The 20,704-nt window shown below is 41.3% G+C and overlaps 3 protein-coding genes across 3 annotated transcripts in view; all 3 read right to left on the bottom strand.

Annotated features, from left to right (window-relative positions):
* Plekhm1 (Pleckstrin homology and RUN domain containing M1) overlaps nt 1-5,753 on the bottom strand; it is a 218,215-nt gene extending 212,462 nt beyond the window's left edge. The window contains exon 1 of the mRNA XM_080275296.1: nt 5,403-5,753. Within this exon, the coding sequence (XP_080131422.1) occupies nt 5,403-5,744 (342 nt within the window). The 5' untranslated portion in view covers nt 5,745-5,753. The remainder of the gene's footprint in view (nt 1-5,402) is intronic.
* Tcs1 (Threonyl-carbamoyl synthesis 1) lies at nt 5,752-6,595 on the bottom strand. Its single transcript, XM_080275486.1, has one exon. The coding sequence runs from the start codon at nt 6,593-6,595 to the stop codon at nt 5,858-5,860; it is 738 nt and encodes a 245-aa protein (XP_080131612.1). The 3' UTR covers nt 5,752-5,857.
* Nucleotides 6,596-6,730: 135 nt separating this feature from the next.
* The window catches only part of Polr3K (RNA polymerase III subunit K), a 75,129-nt gene continuing 61,155 nt past the window's right edge, over nt 6,731-20,704 (bottom strand). The window contains exon 3 of the mRNA XM_080275487.1: nt 6,731-7,000. Within this exon, the coding sequence (XP_080131613.1) occupies nt 6,731-7,000 (270 nt within the window). The remainder of the gene's footprint in view (nt 7,001-20,704) is intronic.

Genomic DNA, 20,704 nt, shown 5'->3' with positions numbered 1-20,704 from the left:
AGGGATTACTGTAACTACTTGTTTAGGTGAGTTGGAAACTTGTTTTTACACTCTGTTGGGTGGGTAACCATTTGCCATCATATCCCCACTGAACCAATTATAACTGACCTGAAACCGTATGTGATGAATCATCTGCAATGGATTTTTTTCAAACATATTCTCATCGTTAAACAAGGGTGTGCTCCAGGTAGGTGGTTCTTCATTGTTACTGCTGGATTATCTAGATGTGAGATATTACTGAAGTGGGTCTGGTAATGTTTATGTGGTGACTGTTTTATGTATCTAGTTATGCTGTGTGGCTCTCTCATAATGACAAGGATGTTCTGTCAGCACAGGCTGCCACATAAAACTGAGTAGGCTTCTCAGACTGCATAAAGTTACCTCCTACGAAGCATGTTATTATTTTCTAGGTATAATTAGTAAAGAAATGGAAAGGGTAGAATAATGAAACTAAAACTTGGTGATTCAGTGAAAATTAAAAGGACATGTGAGAAATTATGAATGAAACATTCCAGACAGTTTTTGTAAAGGAGATGGAATTCCAGAGACCTGAAATAAACCAAGAGAACAGGATAAACACTGTACTGCAGATCCTTGTTGCTATAACATAATAAATGGGGCATCAGCTTTGGTCACCGAATGGTGGCCTTCCATGCTCCTCGATCTCTGGCAGCCTCCCTACTCAGTACCGTAACTTATTCCTGAGGCCACATTCTGTGACCTCATCCCAGGTCTTTTTTCGGTATGCCTCCAACAACCCTACCCCAAACATCCACACTTCTCCCCTTCTGTACCCAATTGTCATCCCCCATCCTCTCCACATGCCCAAACCAATTCAATCTACCCCTCCACATCACAACACCAATATATTCCAGTCCCATCCTACCTCTCAACTCGTCCATTGTAAACCTAACCCTCCCCAGGCTTTGCATTCAAGGATGCAATGCACATCCACCAAATTATTGCCATTTCTGTATGTTTAAGCCTACGAATATCCTCTTCCTTTCCTGCCCAGGTCCCACTAACAAAAAGCATTACACACCTAACACATGCTACATTCAAAGATCCCTCAGCATGAAGGGAGAGCCCTCTCAATGTCAGGAGAGGCAACAGCTCCCTAAACTTCTTCCAACCACTCCTCACTCTAGCCACAGAGCTAGCTCAAGGCCCACCTCCAGCAAATAACATGTCTTCCAAGTAACTTAACTTCCACATACTCAAGAGGCTGATAGTAAGATCAGTCCTTTAGTGCCTGACAATCTCCATATGCTCTCCCCAACACACCACACACAAGAAATTTGCATTATCTCGCAGTCTACCTCTAATATCATTACATCTCTTATGCACTCACTTATCACAAACACTCCACAAGATGGAATTACTTCCCACGCCCTTGTGGCAAATCGCACATGGCCACTCTCCCTCTTCTTTGACAGTACTGCCACCATTCCTAGGTACCATCACTTTTGCTTTATCTGCATTTACTCTTAAGGGGCATCAGTTCAGATTTTTGGTTGAAAATTAAATTATGCATCAATCTACATGAAACTTTACTGGATAATAGCTATGATACCTACTTAAGTGTGTAGAAAGTTTCAGGACGATACATGAAAAAAGAAAAAACTATTAAGAAAATCTTCATATATTTAACCTAACTTTCACTGACTATGGCTCCTAAGTGAGTTAACATATAATCATTTTAAAAATATCAGCGATTAATTAATCTATCTATCTATCGCCAGACGCCTCAATCCCATTCGAGGTGGCCACAAACAAATCGCCTCCACGTCGCCCTGTCCCCCGCCATTTCATTGCCCTGCTCCCAACTCACACCCCCCTCTCTCATATACCTCTCCACCCCATCCCTCCATCTCATCCTCGGCCTCCCCCTCCCTCTTCCCCCCTCCACCTCACTCACATAGCCTATACTCTCTTTGTCAGTCTTTCACCCTCCATCCTCTCCACATGGCCAAACCACTTCAGTGTGTTCCTCATAATGCTTCCTATCACATCCACATTCACACCACAACGCTCCTTTATATCCTCATTTGTCAGCCTGTCTCTCCATGTGACTCCACAGGCTCCTCTTAAATAACTCATTTCCACTGCTCTCACTCTTGATTTGTGTCCTTCCAGCAACGTCCAGCTTCACTTCCATTCGTTAGCGTTGGTATCACAATACTGCCATGTAGAAACTTTTTCACATCCTTGCTCATTTCCCTGCTTCTTATCACTGCTTTCAAGGAACCAACAACCTTTCTTCCCTGCTGTACCCTTTCAAGCACTTCACCCTCCAAACCTCCATCCTTACTCATCACACTAACCAAGTACTTAAACGTACATACATTTTCCAATTCCTCACCATCCAACTTCGTTGTACATTCGCTGACTTTACCTCTCTCAATGACCATCACTTTACTCTTCCCTACATTCACCTTTAGATTCCGTTTCTTGCACACTCTCCCAAACTCATCCACCGAGTCTTGCAGCTCCCCTTCATCTTCACTCAACAACACAGTATCATCTGCAAACAACAGTACAGGGACTTTCCAAACACTATCCTCTCCCACCAGGGCCACTCCAACATCCACTACCCTACCTTGTACCTCTTTTATTACTGCATCCATGTACAGATTGAACATCCATGGAGACATGACACATCCCTGTTTCAACCCAACCTTCAAAGAGAAAAATTCACTCAGTTCACCATCCACACGCACTGCAGCCTTAGCACCATCATACATACTCTTCACAGCATTCAACAACTTCCCATCTACTCCATATATTCTTAATACTTTCCACAATCCTTGTCTATCCACCCAGTCATATGCTTTCTCCAAATCCATGAAAGCCGCATACAACTTCTTTCCCTTCTCTAGAAACTTTTCCACTAAAGATCTAAGAATGAATATCTGATCTACACAACCCCTTCCCTTCCTAAAGCCTCCCTGGTCTTCAACTAATTCCTCTGTTCTTTCTCTAAATCTGTCAATAAGTATCCTACCATACACTTTTCCTATTATACTAAGAAGACAAATGCCCCTATGATTATCAGACACTTCTTTTTCCCCTTTTCCTGACTTCCAATCCTCCGGGACTCTACCTTCCTCCCAGGCCAATCTGCACATTTTCCACATCCATTCTATTACTATCTCTCCCCCATACTTCAATATTTCACCACACACTCCATCAATTCCTGGGGCTTTCCCCAATTTAACTTTCTTCATTGCTTCCACAACTTCTTTCCTACTGATTTCTTCCTGTCTTCTCACCTCCCTCCTTCTCCCAACCATTTACATCATTTACAAGAAAAGTGCAATGATTAGTTTTGCCAAATATAGCTATTATCCAGTAAAATTTCATGTAAATTGATGCATAATTTCATTTTCAACCAAAAAAAATGAACTGACGCCCCTTAAGCCCTTGTGCCCCATACCATCTCTCCACTCCCCAAGTCTTTCCTCCACCTCCCTTTCAATCTCTGCAATCAACACCAAATCATCAGCATACAATATCTTCCATGGGAGTCTATTTCTGAAGTCAGGTGAGAGGGCTTCAAGTACAGGTATACCCCATGTATATGATACTCCTAGAAGAAATACCCCGGCATTGCGATGGGGGTAGAAATACAACCATATCCCGCCTAACGATGGCCAAACCTTGGTTTAATGATGGGTTTTGATTTTATTTTTTTACCGATTTTGATGATATTTTAGACCTTTTGTTTATGTTGATTTATAAACTAGACTTATATTAAGGTGGTTTAGTCACAGGTGGAGTGAACACTGTCATTTTGGGGTATAGTTTACTAAGTCTGATTTTTTCCGCACTTATATTTGACAATTTTTAATTATGCTTTTGGGTTTATATGAGTTATGAACTGCTTTTAGGCTTAGTTTGGCTTGTTTTAAAGCTATTTGGAGTTTAGGTGAGCTAGAAACTTGTTTTGGAACTCATTTGGGCTGGTTTTGGACTTAGCTGGGGGGAAGGGGGTACCCAAGGCTCAAAAGTGCATCCCTATATTTTATATGTTAAATCCATCCCGATATACGATACCCTGCCTAGCAATGGGTTTTTACTTACCCAAATGCATTGTTAAACCAGGGTATACCTGTACCATGGTAATAAGGGGCCCAAGACTGACCCCGGATGCACACCGACATTCAAGGAAAACTCCACTCAAATCTCCATTCACCCTTACCTGGGTGTGAACACCCACAAACATAGCCATAACCACTCTAACCAGCCAATCCTCGATCCCAAGCTTTCTGATTGCCCATTTCACTACCTCTCTAGGGACTCTGTCAAAGGCCTTCTCCAAATCAATAAGCACAAAGTACCAATCCCTCTTCTTTCCCATACATTTTACCTGACGCTGTCGAACAATGAATATGGCATCAATGGTCCTTTTGCCTGACATAAATCCAACCTGCATCTCATCAATATTCACTCCCTCTCTAATCATACCTTCTAGAGCTTTCCCCATTACCTTCATTATCTGGTCCCAAAGCCTTATTCATCTATTATCCTCTTTCCAGGGTATTATCCTTCCCCTTGTACACGTTTACAATTACATTCTTCAGCCAATCATCTGGGACAACACACTCAAATATAATCATATTTATCAAGTCAGTGACTAACCCCACTCCTACATCTCCTGATGCTTTCAACATTTCAGCAGTCAACTCAGACACACTTAATGCCTTCCCCACCTGCATCCTGCCTATGGCCCTGCTCACAGTAGCAGTGTCAATCAAAGGCCAAGGGCCAAACACTGGATCACCTGGCTCCAAACTTTCCTTGTCCCAGTCAAACTCTTCATTCAGCAACCAGTTATAATGCTCTCTCCAGGCGTTTTTAATATCCCCACTGTTCACCACAATCTTTCATTCATCATTCTTCACACACTGGTCCCTGTTTTCACTCTTCATCTGACTTGTCACCTTAAATACCATATTCTTTCTTTCCACGCCATACAGGTTATCAAGTAAAAGCCTCTGAGACTCAGACTTTGCCCCGTAAACCTCTTTTGTAGCCCTTTGCTTGGCAGCCAATTACTGCATTCCTCTTTTTTACCATCTTTTTACCATTCCCGGAAAAGCCTTCTTTCTCCATAACTGCAGCTTTAACACCGTCATATCACCATCAAGTTACCCTATGTCTTGGAGGGGGGGAGAGGGGGCCTTGTCCATCCACAGACTGAATCAGTAACTCTCAAGAGATTGCTCTTCAGAGTTCTTTTAATTTATACTATGCAAAAACTTTGAATGTGAGGGGTGTTAGGGACGCAATTAGCATTAACATGCAGCTGTAATGTGAATCTCAAATCCTGTTACATACAAATAGGTAAGTACACACACATGCATGAACACAAATTCTGTACTGGTATTTTCTATACTCACTTGTTCAATGAGATCTCTGTGACTGATTATCAGGATCACTGGCCAGAAGTTTGGAACAGGCATCCGGTCTGGATCAGACCCCAAGAGATTGGACATTCGTTCTCCCAGAGAATCCCGCAGACCATGAATAAGAATTGCTTCCAACACATTGCACAAAGCATTTGTATTGTCTGAATGACCAAGTATTGGTCCTGTACATCCTGGTGCAGAGTTTATATCACCATACTGTCTAGCTGTGCCTCCTGGTTGCACCACACTCTGCACAGCCTCTGCCAGTCTGGTGATCAAGGAAGACCTTATGGTATCTTCCCTATGCTCACGTTTTAGGCGTTGAGTGAACATGCTCACTAAACTATTATTACTTGATTCAATATGAAATTTTCATTAAAAAAAAAAAAAAATCACTAGGCATTAAGAGCAACTCTAGCAAGATGAATCAACTTAATCAACTTAACCTAATCAATGAGAGTTAGTTCAAACTGCTGTAGAATCCTGGTCGTTTGTTCATAAGCAACTCCTCTTCGAATAAGTCTGTATGACCCAGGATTTGACAGATCAACTATGGTTGAGCCTTCTCTGCACTTTAACTCTTCACCTATAAGACCACCATCATAAACTGAATGCAACTTGCTCCACAACTCACTAAATTCTTCAATACAAAGAGGACTGGTTTTCATGCTAACATTAGCACTTGTTAATGCTAATGGTGAATCACAATGTCTGGCCAAAGTCCTGATAAATTCTTCATCGGGAATGCGTATACCCACTAGATCTGTTCCAGGATTTAGAGCTGGATTGAGGTTAGGTGTGCGCTGAAATATTAAGGTGACTGGTCCCGGGAGCAACCGAGTAAGTAATGAATGTGGAACTGTGACTTTGCCCCACTTATAAACATCCTCCACTTCTGCCACACAAATTGCTAAGGGCTTGGTTGAGTTGCGTTTCTTTATTTGATATACCTTCTCAATGGCACAATTATTCTGAGCCAAGGCAGCAATGCCATACAAAGTATCAGTTGGAACAGCTATTACATTTCCCATGAGCAGAGCCGCTGCAGCTTTCTCAGCAAGAAAGGTTAGCGATGGACCCTCACACAAACGAACTACATTAGTCATTGAAAGACCATTTGCAGCAACATCTGCTGCTACACGACTCATCAGTTTCAAAATATTCCAAGTTGCAGCAATCTTCATCAGTTTAAATATAATACAGTGTACAGTATATGATAAAACTATGCAGTGCTCTTAAGTTATAATGTTTTCTTTCTTTTTTTTCTTTTTTCTTTTTTTTTTAACACTACCTAACTGATGTTGAAATTCCTTGCAAGTTTATTCCTTCCATCTGTGCCCACAGGTTGGGGAACAACATTTGTAGAAGAGAGTCATTGGCTCATCAGCTGATCTGGTCTGAACTTGCATGAAGTAAGCTCTTGGGTGTGCACACTTTGGACAAGGTTCATCTGTTGAATCAACATTCTTCCATGCAGCAGCACCTCCTAAAACATCATCTAATGCTTTCAATTTAGGATAAATCTTGTAAGATACACATCTCTTGATTGGGAAAATGTATGGACAGGTAACACAGGAAAACCGCATGCCCTGCAAGAGAAACAAAAAAGAAAACATTGTCAACACAGCTTCAACAATGAAACCAGCAAAAAAAAAAAAAAGGCAGATAAGAACATTTACTGTGACAATGGTGCAAACTGACAAACAGATCTTAATATCTATGAATGCTAACCCCTAGAGTATGAGGTGCCTCCTATGCTCAGCAAAATTACATACAATACCTTCTTAGGCTCTGTACTAAATAAAAATTGTTTCATAACCCATCAAGCCTCCCTCTTAAGCTGCACAAAAAAGATCTGATAACAGCCAAAAAAAGAAATAAATAAATAAAGGATTTTTTTGTGTGTGCTCCAAGGGTTGAGCAACCATTATCCTAAGAAATTCATTAAGAGCTGAAATATGAAATGTGATTAAGACATACAACGGGTACTATGGTATCTAACTACTCATGCTTTATCTACAGAAAAAATGTATTAAACACACACACACACACACACACACACACACACACACACACACACACACACACACACACACACACACACAGGACGCCATCAGCTGGAGAGCTCCGTGCAGATCATGGGAAGATAATGCAAAATCTGCAGTGAAAAGGAAGAATACCTATTGAGAATATGTGAACTGAATGTGTGTGTGGTGGTCCCATCTCAGTTTGAGTGAAAATAAGCCAGTGGTGTTGGTCAAACAAGAGCAAAACTCAGTCATGGTTTTAAATCTTGTATGATTTCGTCATGGCAGAGAGAAGCAGTGAACTGCTTACAGCCAGTGATAATGAATTTGCGGGGTTCTGCAACGAGAAATAAAACGATGGAAGTATGAAATTGAACCAGAGTAACAAGCATGGAGAAAATGACTGAGAAGAATGCCCAGGAATTAAAACAGGTACGGGCAATAATTAGTGAATTGCAAGAACGAACCTGGGAACAGGAGAGGGAGATAAAGGAGTTGGGAAGTTAGTTAGAGAGCGTCTGCTCACGTAGTGTTGACCAGGAGAGAAATGTGACTGACGTAAAAGCAGATAATGAATCAGCTGCAAGTGAAATAAAACAGCTTAAATGAGAAAATAAGAAGTTGGAGGGGGAAAAGGACAAGCTGAGATGTACACTTGACGAGCATAAATTTAAAACTAAGATGTACGAGAAACATATCAAGGAGATCCAAGAACACCATGAGGGGTGGAAGAAAACTCAACAGGAAGATAAAATAAGCCTTAAGGAGATATTAGAACAACAGAGAAAGGAAAACCAGGAAAACATGGAAAAGGAAGTGGTAAAGGTATTAAAAAGTAGAGAATTACTGTCAGAGACACAGCAGACAAAAAAAAAAAAAAAAAAAAAAAAAAAAAAAAAATGTGTGATTATCTCAGGTTTGAAAGAAAAAACGATGTCAGTGAGGTCAGAAAGTGAAAGGGAAGAACTGAGAAGGACGAAAGATATAGTGTCAATAGTTATGGAAGAAAATGACGAAGCCCAAGAGGAGATTGAAGAAGTGTTTAGGCTGGGCATATATGTGGAGGGAGGGGCAAGGCCACTAAATGTAAAATTTCAATCTCAGGTCATCGTAAATGAAATAATCAACAAGACCTGGAAATTAGCAGACAGAGAAGGATTCAAAAATATCTGGATAAGGGAAGATGCAAATGAAGAAGAGAGAGCTAAAATAAAGGAACTTGTTAAGGAAGCGAAGGGAAAAAAAAAAAGAATGGAGGAAGAAAAGACAGAGTTCAATTGGAGAGTTATGGACCAGAAACTGAGGAAGTGGCACTGAAAGAGAGGAGAGAATAAAAAAACAATGCAAAAAGACTGAAAGTGGCATATGCTAATGTAGATGGTCTAATCTCAGCAAGGCTAGAAACAGATGACATCCTGAGGCTAAATGAGCCAGATATTATGTTTCGTAGAGACCAAGCGAAGAAAGAATATTGAAATCCAAATATGAGATGGGAAATACAAACTATGGAGAAGAGACAGAAAAGAAAAATGGGAGGAGTGATGACAGCAATGAAAAACAGCCTGAATGTGGATAGTGCGGAACTGGGAGAAGGTATAGCTGAAAGGATAATCATGATAACGGAAACCAGAGGGAAAGGCAAGAAAGACATCACAGTAGCATATGTCAACTCCCCCCCCCCCCAGACAAGGGCATGAAATGTGGAGAAATATTAGATGTTGTCAGACATGGTTAGATACCAACAGAAAGTGATTGAGAAAAGTAACAACATAATCCTGATCAGGACTTTAATTGTAAAGAGGTAAACTGGGAGGAGTGGGACACAGGAAGTAGTGAAGATTCGTGGGGCAGTACACTGTTAAATACAGCAATGGATAATGTAGTGTAATGACCCAGTGGGTCAAAGAAGAGACAAGATTTTGAGGTGATGACACACCAGCATGACTAGATTTAATTCTAACCAAAGAACCTGATGCAACTCAATCTCTGAAATATCTGTGTCCTATGGGAAAAGGTGATCATGAAGGAAAAAGTGACCATGTACTGATAAAGTTCCAAATGACAGAATGAAATGGAGAGACAAAATGAACTATACAGGTACAGAAGATACAACTTTGAGAAAACAAACTTTACAGGGCTGAGAAAATTTTTCAAAGAAGTAGATTGGCAAGAATTCTGGGAAACAAGATAACTTTCTAGACTTCTATAATACAGGTGTGGAAAAGTATGTGCCAAAAGCTAGTGGGAAAAAGTACTGGAGAAATTATTGGTTCAACAACAAATGGTGTATGATGGCAAAAAAAGAAAGGGATAAAGCATGGAACAAATGGGAAAAGTGACGTAATGACAGAACAAAGGAAGAATATAAAAGAACTAGAAATGAATATACAATACGTAGACAGGAAGAAAGAAACTTCAAAAAAGGTATAGTTGACATAAGTAAGAAGAACCTAAATTGTTTTACAGGTTTCCTAATGGCAAATTGAAACAAATGGAAGAAATCAGTAAGCTGAAAGTAGAAGGAATGTCTATTAAATGCAGTTATGCAATCTGAAATCATGAACAAATGCTTCCAATCAGTCTTCACTGGAGAAAAAGATTTTTTGGAGGTGGAGGGGGTGACTTGAAATGTAGTGTTAAAAGATGTTAAGATTGAAGTGCAAGAAGTAAACAACTTACTGGAAACTCAAGATGTGAAGAAGGCCCTAGGATCAGACAGAATCTCTAACTGGATACTAAAGGAATGCAGAGAACCACCAGCATTTAAGATTCACGGTTTAATTGTGTGTTCTCTGCAACAAGGGAAAGTGCCTTGGGAATGGATGAGGGCCAATGTGATACCAATTTCTAAGGGCAGGAACACAGAATTATAGACCAGTGTCCCTGACCGGCATGGTCACAAATTTGTGTGAGAGAATCCTGAAAGACAGATGGATACGGTATCTAGAGGAGATGGACATTCTGGTAGAAAGCCAGTTTGGATTCAGAAATGGAAGGTCGTGTGTCTCCAACTTGTTAAGCTTCTACTCACGGGCGATAGATGCACTACAGGAGAGATGTGGTTGGGTGGACTGTGTGTATTTAGATTTGGAGAAAGCCTTTGACAAGGTGCCCCATAAGTGCCTAATGTGGAAATTGGAACACACAGGAGGACTGAAGGGGAACCTCTTGGAATGGATGAGAGACTTCTTCGGAGACAGACAAATGAAGACAGTACGTAATATAAGACAGGATGTCTGGATGCTGGGAAGTAACAAGTGGAGTCCCACAGAGCTCGGTGTTAGTGCCCGTAATGTTCCTATCTATCTATCTATATACTGCCAGATGTCTTAATCCCATAAGGGGTGGCCACAAACAAATCGCCTCCATGTCGCCCTGTCCCCCGCCATTTCACTACCTTCTCCCAGCTTACACCTTCCTCTCTTATATACTTCTCTACCTCATCCCTCCACCTCATCCTTGGCCTCCCCCTCCCTCTTCCCCCTTCCACCTCACTCACATACACTCTCCTTGTCAGTCTCTCGTTTGCCATCCTCTCCACAAGGCCAAACCACCTCAGTGTGTTTCTCCTAACGCTTCCTATCACATCCACATCCTCACAACAAAGCTCCTTCACATTTTCATTTCTCAGTCTTTCTCTCTATATGACTCCACATACTCCTCTCAAATAACTCATTTCCACTGCTCTCATTCTTGACTTGTCCTTCCAACAAGGTCCAAGCATCACTTCCATATGTTAGAGTTCGTTTCACAATACAGTCATGCAGTAACTTTTTCACTTTCATGCTCACTTCCCTGTTTCTAACCACTGCTTTCAAAGAACCAGGAAACTTTCCTCCTTGTTGTACCCTTTCAAGCACTTCACCTTCTAAACTTTCATCCCTACTCATCACACTACCCAAGTAATTAAATGCACCTGCATTTTCCATTACCTGCTCATCCAACTTCACTGTACATTCAGTGACTTAATTTCTCTCAAAGACCATATCTTTACTCTCCCCTACATTCATCTTCAGATTCAGCTTCTTACACACTCTCCCAAACTCATTCACCAAGCCTTGCAGCTCCCCTTCGTCTTCACTCAACAACACAGTATCATCTGCAAACAACAGAACAGGGAGTTTCCAAACACTGCCCTCTCTTATTAGGGCCACTCCAACATCCACTACCCTACAATGTATCTCTTTTATAACCCCAACCATACACAGATTGAACAACTATGAAGACATGACACATCCCTGTTTCAATCCAACCTTCAAACAGAAAAATTCACTCAGTTCACTATCCACATAAACTGTAGCCTTAACATCCTCATCCATACTCTTCACAGCAATCAACAATTTCCCATTTACTTCATATATTCTTAATACTGTCCACAATCCTTGTCTATCCACCCTATCATATGCTTTCTCCAAATCCATGAAAGCTGCATACAACTTCGTTCTTTATAAACTTTTCCACTAAAGACCTAAGAATGAGTATCTGATCTACATAACCTCCTCCCTTCCTAAAACCTCTTTCTTCTCTAACTAATTCCTCTGTTATTTCCCTAACTCTGTCAGTAAGCATCCTACCATAAACTTTTCCTATTACACTAAGAAGACAAATGCCCCTATGATTACTACACACTTCTTTTTCTCCTTTTTCTTTGTGCAGGGCAATAATTACACCTGACTTAAAATCCTCTGGGACTTTACCTTCCTCCCAGGCCAATCCGCACATCTTCCACATCCATTCCACTACTGTCTCTCCCCCATACTTCAGCATTTCACCAACCACTCCATCAATTCCTGGGGCTTTCCCCATTTTGACTTTCTTCATTGTTTCCACAACTTCAATCCCACTGATTTCTTCCTGTCTTCTCACCTCCCTCCTTTTCCCAGCCATTCTCCAGCCACTTATACTCGCAATACTTTCATTCTCTATGTTCAACAATTCCTCATAGTGTTCTCTCCATCTGCTCACTTTTACTCCCTCCTCCACTAGTAATCCACCATTTTTATCTTTCAGGCCCTGACTAACTTCTTTAACACCCTGTCTAACTCTCTTTACCTCTTTCCAGAGCATTTTCTTACAATCCCTCCACTTTACACCCAAATTCCTTCCAAATTCCTCATCCACTCTCTTGTTACTCTCTCTTACTAATCTTTTCACCTCTCTCTTCCTCTCTACATATAACTCTCCCTTCTGTCTCTCAACTTCCTCCGCACCCCTGTTTCTCATCCACCCACTACAGGCTTTCTTCTTTTGTGCCACAGCCAGTCTCACCTCTTCATTCCACCATGCTGTTCCTTGCACCTCCTTCTGTCTTCTCTTCACCCCACACACCACACCACATGCTCCACAGATTTCGTCTGTGAATAGCTTGCACGCACCTTCCATGTCCCCATCTGCTCCAAATCATATTTACCCAAACGCTCCTCCACTTCTCTCTTGTCTATCTATCTATCTATTGCCAGACGCCTGAATCCCGTTTGGGGTGGCCACAAACAAATCACCTCCACGTCGCCCTGTCCCCCGCCATTTCACTGCCCTGCTCCCAACTCACACCCCCCTCTCTCATATACCTCTCCACCCCATCCCTCCATCTCATCCTCGGCCTCCCCCTCCCTCTTCCCCCCTCCACATCACTCACATACACTCTCTTTGTCAGTCTTTCACCCTCCATCCTCTCCACATGGCCAAACCACCTCAGTGTGTTCCTCATAACGCTTCCTATCACATCCACATCCACACCACAATGCTCCTTTATATCCTCATTCGTCAGCCTGTCTCTCCATGTGACTCCACAGGCTCCTCTTAAATAATTCATTTCCACTGCTTTCACTCTTGACTTGTGTCTTTCCAACAACGTCCAAGCTTCACTTCCGTACGTTAGAGTTGGTATCACAATACTGTCATGTAGTAACTTTTTCACTTCCATGCTCACTTCCCTGTTTCTTATCACTGCTTTCAAAGAACCAGCAACCTTTCTTCCCTGCTGTACCCTTTCAAGCACTTCACCCTCCAAACCTCCATCCTCACACATCACACTACCCAAATACTTAAACGTACTCACATTTTCCAATTCCTCACCATCCAACCTTGCTGTACATTCACTGACTTCACCTCTCTCAAAGACCATCACCTTACTCTTCCCTACATTCACCATTAGATTCCGTTTCTTACACACTCTCCCAAACTCATCCACCGAGCCCTGCAGCTCCCCTTCGTCTTCACTCAACATTGTCTTCTAACCATTCCACCCTCCTTGTAAGAACCACTTCCTCCTGTCCTTCCCTTCTTCTATTCCTCCACTTCATTCCAACCTTGACTTTCACCACCAAGTGGTGGTCAGGAAGTCCACCACCTCCAACCCTCTACAGTATATGCTGTTGCATCTGTGGTAGGTGGGTGCACCCATCATCCACCAACTTAGTGTAGCACTACTCTGTTTTTAGGTAGCTCTACAATGAGTGGCTGGTCAAATGATTTCCTGTAAACATGGAAATCATTCACAACACTGGGTGGTAACTTTATAACTAACCAACACGTGCTCCCTATGTGACAACAAGTAGGCTGATGGAGGGTTAGTGCCCCTAACCGGAAAACAACTAACTAAAAATATGAACAAGAAGCCTCAGTAAAGTTCCTGATTTGTGTAAATGATATGGAATGAACAGTTAAGCAAGTTTGTTTGCTGATGATGCAAAGATCATGAGGAAAGTAGAAGTTGAAGACGACTAAAATACTGCAGGAGGACCTGGACAGGACTCATGATTGGAGCTGGATGTGGGAAATGAAATTCAACGCAAAAAAAATGTAAAATATTGGAAATGGGTAAAAGTACCAAGAGACCATCACTGAACTATTTGATGGGTAAAGAACTAATCACAAAAGTAAGAGAAGAGAAGGACCTGGGAGTGCTGCTCCAGGATAATTTGTCACCTGAAAAACACATTAACAAGATGGTTAGAGAGATGTACAATCTCTTGACTAACATAAGAGTAGCATTTGTCCTCCCATAAAAAGAAAGTTATAAACAAGATTCAGAGAATATAAAGAAGAGCAACACATATGGTCACAGGCCTGATAGATCTGTTGTACAGACTTGCCTTCCTTAGAAGAAAGGAGAGAAAGAGGTGACATGACCACAGTGTTCAGGGCTAGGATGGGAGTAGAAAAAATTGACAGAGAAGATCTGTTTGCATGGGATGGTAGAGAAAACATGAGAACATGGAATGAAATTGAAAAAGCCAAGTTGCCTGAAGGATATCAAGAAATATAGTTTTCCATATATAGTAGATGCATAGACCTGTGGAACAGCCTGGACAAAGAGATCATCCAGTCTAAAAACTGAAATAATCTATTTATCTATTGCCAGATGCCTCAATCCCGTTTGGGGTGGCCACAAACAAATCGCCTCCAAGTCGCCCTGTCCCTCGCCATTTCATTGCCCTGCTCCCAACTCACACCCCCCTCTCTCATATACCTCTCCACCCCATCCCTCCATCTCATCCTCGGCCTCCCCCTCCCTCTTCCCCCCTCCACCTCACTCACATACACTCTCTTCGTCAGTCTTTCACCCTCCATCCTCTCCACATGGCCAAATCACCTCAGTGTGTTCCTCATAACGCTTCCTATCACATCCACATCAACACCACAACGCTCCTTTATATCCTCATTCGTCAGCCTGTCTCTCCATGTGACTCCACAGGCTCCTCTTAAATAACTCATTTCCACTGCTCTCACTCTTGACTTGTGTCCTTCCAACAACCAAGCTTCACTTCCGTACGTTAGAGTTGGTATCACAATACTGTCATGTAGTAACTTTTTCACTTCCATGCTCACTTCCCTGTTTCTTATCACTGCTTTCAAAGAACCAGCAACCTTTCTTCCCTGCTGTACCCTTTCAAGCACTGCACCCTCCAAACCTCCATCCTTACTCATCACACTACCCAAGTACTTAAACGTACTCACATTTTCCAATTCCTCACCATCCAACCTCGCTGTACATTCACTGGCTTCACCTCTCTCAAAGACCATCACTTTACTCTTCCCTACATTCACCTTTAGATTCCATTTCTTACACACTCTCCCAAACTCATCCACCAAGCCTTGCAGCTCCCCTTTGTCTTCACTCAACAACACAGTATCATCTGCAAACAACAGTACAGGGACTTTCCAAACACTATCCTCTCTCACCAGGGCCACTCCAACATCCACTACCCTACCTTGTACCTCTTTTATTACCCCATCCATGAACACACTGAACAACCATGGAGACATGACACATCCCTGTTTCAACCCAACTTTCAAAGAGAAAAATTCACTTAGTTCACCATCCACACGCACTGCAGCCTTCGCACCATCGTACATACTCTTCACAGCATTCAACAACTTCCCATCTACTCCATATATTCTTAACACTTTCCACAATCCTTGTCTATCCACCCTGTCATATGCTTTCTCCAAATCCATGAAAGCCGCATACAACTTCTTTCCCTTCTCTAGAAACTTTTCCACTAAAGATCTAAGAATGAATATCTGATCTACACAACCTCTTCCCTTCCTAAAGCCTCCCTGTTCTTCTCCAACTAACTTCTCTGTTCTTTCTCTAACTCTGTCAGTAAGTATCCTACCATACACTTTTCCTATTATACTAAGAAGACAAATGCCCTTATGATCACCACACACTTCTTTTTCCCCTTTTTCCTTTGTACAAGGGAATAATTATACCTGACTTCCAATCCTCCGGGACTCTACCTTCCTCCCAGGCCAATCTGCACATCTTCCACATCTATTCTACTACTATCTCTCCCCCATGCTTCAGCATTTCACCACACACTCCATCAATTCCTGGGGCTTTCCCCGATTTAACTTTCTTCATTGCTTCCACAACTTCTATCCTACTGATTTCTTCCTGTCTTCTCACCTCCCTCCTTCTCCCAGCCATTCCCCAGCCACTTATACTCGCATTACTACCATCCTCTACGTTCAACAATTCCTTAAAGTGTTCTCTCCATCTGCTCACTTTTCCTCCCTTCTCCACTAGTAATCTACCATTTTTATCTTTCACTCCCCTGCTAACTTCACTTCCACCCTGTCTTACTCTTTTCACCTCTTTCCAGAACATTTTCTTACAGTCCCTCCACTTTACACTCAAATTCCTTCCAAATTGCTCATCCACTCTCTTCTTACTCTCTCTTACTAATCTTTTCACCTCTCTCTTTCTTTCTACATATAACTCTCTCTTCCACCTCTCAACTTCTTCCACGCCCCTATTTCTCATCCATTCATTGTATGTTTTCTTCTTTTATGCCACAGCCTGTTTCACCTCTTCAGTTCACCACTCTGTTCCTTGCACCCCCCTCCGTCTTCTCTTCCTTCCACACACCACATCACATGCTGCACATATTTCTTCTGTAAATATCCTACACACACCTTCCACGTCTCCCATCTGCTCCAATTCATATTTGCCCAATCGTTCCTCCACTTCTCTCTCATACTCTGCCTTTTTCTCATCCTCTTGTAACCTTTCCACTCTCCTTGCAACTACTCCTTCCTCTCATCTTTCCCTTCTTCTATTCCTCCATCTTACTTGAATTCTAATTCTGGCCACCACCAATTCGCGGTCAGAAAGTTCACTCCCCTAACCTCTATAAACTCTTGACTTACTGAAAAACAGAGACAGGACCCCATGAGCATAGCTCATTCCCTGTATATCACAACTGGGTAAATACACACACACACACACACACACACACACACACACACACACACACACAGAAAGAAGTGGTCAGCTTTAAGAGAAATCATCCAGGAAGAAAGGGAAATGAACAAGAAAAAGATGGAAGAAAATGTAGTGAAAATATTGAAGAAAAAAGAGAAAACAGTGAGAGAAACTGTAGAAAGGAACAGATGCGTGGTAATATTTGGAAACAGGGAGGAGGAAGAAAAGGTTAGATTCGTGAGACTCGAGAGAGACACGAACCTGGTGAGAGGTATATTAGGCATAATTGACCCCGAAGGAGACAAGTGGGTAAAAGAAATTGAAGAAGTAAGGAGGATAGAGCCTTATAGGAAAGGGGAAACAAGACCAATGAGAGTCAAGTTGACCTGGAAATTAAGCAAAGAGGCTGGAATGGAAAATATTATAATAAGAAAAAATTTAAATGAAGAAGAAAGAGAAGTTTTAAAATCATTGAAGGATCAAGCAAAGGAAAAAAATGATAAGAGGACAGAGGAAGAATGTAATACTTTTTTTTTGGAGAGTTGTGGATATGTAAGTAAGGAAGTGGTATATAAGGAAATACAAGCGAAGGAAACTAAGGGGGATAGCTGTGAAAGATTAGAAATTGAGGGAGTGATACTGACGGAGAGAAGGAGAGAAGAGGGTATAAAAAACATGAAAAAAATTTAAAGGTGATATACAATAATATTGATGGTTTAATATCAGCCAGGCTTGAAATTAATGATTTCTTGAGAGAATATGAACCTGATGTCATGTGCTTTGTAGAGACCAAATTAAGAGAGGTTATTGATGTTCATTTGGGAGACGGTAAATACAATCTGTGCAGAAGAGACCGAAAAGAAAAAACGGGAGGAGGAGTGATGATAGCAGTGAAGAACAACATAAATGTAGATACCGTGGAAATGGGAGAAGGCAGGGCTGAAGTGATATACAGTAATCACTCTAATATCCGGACGCCCAATATCCGAACATCCCCACTATCCGGACATAAGAATGTTTCATACTGTACTTTTTTCCATACTATACTTACCTCATTTCACTCTTTAATGTCCTTTATTTGTGTGAATAGGGTGTTAGGAGCTATGCATGTGCAGTAGGAAGGTGTTTTTCTGAGTTAGGCTAGGTCAGAGTCCATAAGTACCAGTCCAGGAGCCAGTCACCAGAATGTTTATTATTGTATGAGCCTACTTCTAAACCCTCATCTTATGTTTCTTTTGCATTTATTTCAGTCATTTATGTGCCTTATTGGTGTGATTTGGGTCTTAAATAGGTGCTATGCATGTATAGGTGTTTCTCTGAGTTAGGGTCCATAAGTACAAGTCCATAAGCTGGGGCCCAATATCCGGACAGAACCAATATCCGGACCTACCTATGGCTCTATTACGTCGGATATTGGAGTGATTACTGTATATGAAATTAGAAACTGGAGAGAAAGTGAAGAGAGATATGGCAGTAGTGTATGTTGCCCCTAAGACGAGAGCATGGAATGATGACGAATACCATGAGATGTTGTTAGATATGGCTAGCTATTTACAAAAAATAATTGAGAAAAGCAATAATATAATTTTGGTGGGTGACTTTAACTGTAAAGAGGTGAACTGGGAGGAATGGGACTCAGGGGGCAGGGAGGACTCGTGGGGCACTATATTATTAAATATAATAATGAATAATGTGATGACGCAATGGGTCAGGGAAGAGACACCAGCAAGGTTAGATTTACTGTTTACCAAAGAACCCAATGTAATAGAATCATTGAAATATTTCTGTCCTATTGGAAAAAGTGATCATTTGGTCATTGAGTTCCAGATGATAATAGGGAACGTCGAGCCAAGAGACGAGCTTCATAGACAGGGAAGATACAACTTTGGGAAAGCTAATTTCACAGGACTGAGAAACTTTTTTGAAAATGCGGATTGGAGAAAATTCAGAAAAACAAGAGAGATACAAAGGGAGTGGGATATCTTTCTAGACCGCTACAATTTGGGAGTGGAAAAATTTGTACCAGGAGTAAGAGGAAAAGAAAACAGGAAAAAGGAGTGGTTTAATAGAAGGTGTATGATAGCAAAAAAAGAAAGAGATAAGGCATGCAACAACTGGAGAAATGGGGCAACACCAGAACAAAGGAAGAATATAAAAGAACTAGAAATGATTACACAAGGATACGTAGAGAAGAAGAAAGGAATTTTGAAAAAGGTATAATAGACAAATGCAAGGATGAACCCAAACTGTTCTATAGATTTGTTAATGGCAAATTGAAACAAAGGGAAGGAATCACTAAACTGAAAGTAGAAGGAGAGGTCTATAAAGATGCACCAATGCAAGCTGAAATAATGAACAAATGTTTCCAATCAGTTTTCACTAATGAAAAAGAGTTTGTGGAAGGGGAGGGAGTGATTAGAAATGTACCGGTGATAAATGATATAAAAGTGGAGGTACAGGAAGTGTACAAATTATTGGAAACTCAAGATGTATGGAAAGCCCCAGGACCTGATGGAATCTCTAATTGGGTACTGAAGGAATGCAGAGAACAACTGGCAGATAACATTCACAGTTTAATCATGTGTTCTCTGGAAGAGGGGAAAGTGCCACAAGAATGGAAGAGGGCAAATGAGGTACCAATTTATAAGGGAGGAAACAGGGAAGAACCCCTGAATTATAGACCAGTGTCTCTAACCAGCATGGTCTTAAAATTGTGTGAGAGAATCCTGAAAGACAGATGGATAAAATATCTAGAAGAGATGAATATTTTGGCTGAATGTCAGTTTGGATTCAGAAGTGGAAGGTCATGTGTTTCTAACTTGTTGAGATTTTACTCAAGAGCAATTGAAGTGGTACAGGAGAGAGATGGTTGGGTGGATTGTGTGTACTTAGAGAAGGACTTTGACAAGATACCTCATAACAGACTAATGTGGAAACTAGAATATATAGGAGGACTGAAGGGGACACTCCTGGAATGGATGAGAGACTTTTTGAGAGACAGACAAATGAGGACAGTAATAAAGGATAGGAAATCTGGATGGAGGGATGTAACAAGTGGAGTCCCCCAAGGCTCGGTGTTGGCACCAGTAATGTTCCTGATTTACGTAAATGATATGGTAGATAGAGTGAACAGTTATGCAAGTCTGTCTGCTGATGATGAAAAGATCTTGAGGAAGATAGAGGTTGAGGAGGATTGTAAAATGCTGCAGGAGGATCTGGACAGGATACATGATTGGAGCCGGAAGTGGGAAATGAAATTTAATGTAAAGAAATGTAAACTATTGGAAATGGGTAAAAGTACCAGGAGGCCATCAATGAAATATTTGTTGGGTAATGAATTAATCACTAAAATGAGAGAAGAGAAAGACTTAGGAGTGCTGGTCCAAGATAGTCTGTCACCTGAAAAGCACATTAATAAGATAGTTAGGGAGACTTATAAACTCCTGACTAACATTAGAGTAGCATTTCATTATATGGATGAGGAGATGATGAAAAAATTGATAGTGGCCATGATCCACCCCAGGTTAGAATATACAGCGGTAGTGTGGTCCCCA

This window comes from Coenobita brevimanus, chromosome 61, assembly GCF_032717465.1.
Source record: "Coenobita brevimanus isolate Jiangsu-jjx chromosome 61, ASM3271746v2, whole genome shotgun sequence".
Taxonomy (NCBI): domain Eukaryota; kingdom Metazoa; phylum Arthropoda; class Malacostraca; order Decapoda; family Coenobitidae; genus Coenobita; species Coenobita brevimanus.
This window is presented reverse-complemented; position numbering and strand designations above follow the sequence as displayed.

Excerpts from the sequence above, each read along its gene's own strand:
- Tcs1 (XM_080275486.1), bottom strand. The coding sequence starts at position 6,595 with ATGAAGATTGCTGCAACTTGGAATATTTTGAAACTGATGAGTCGTGTA.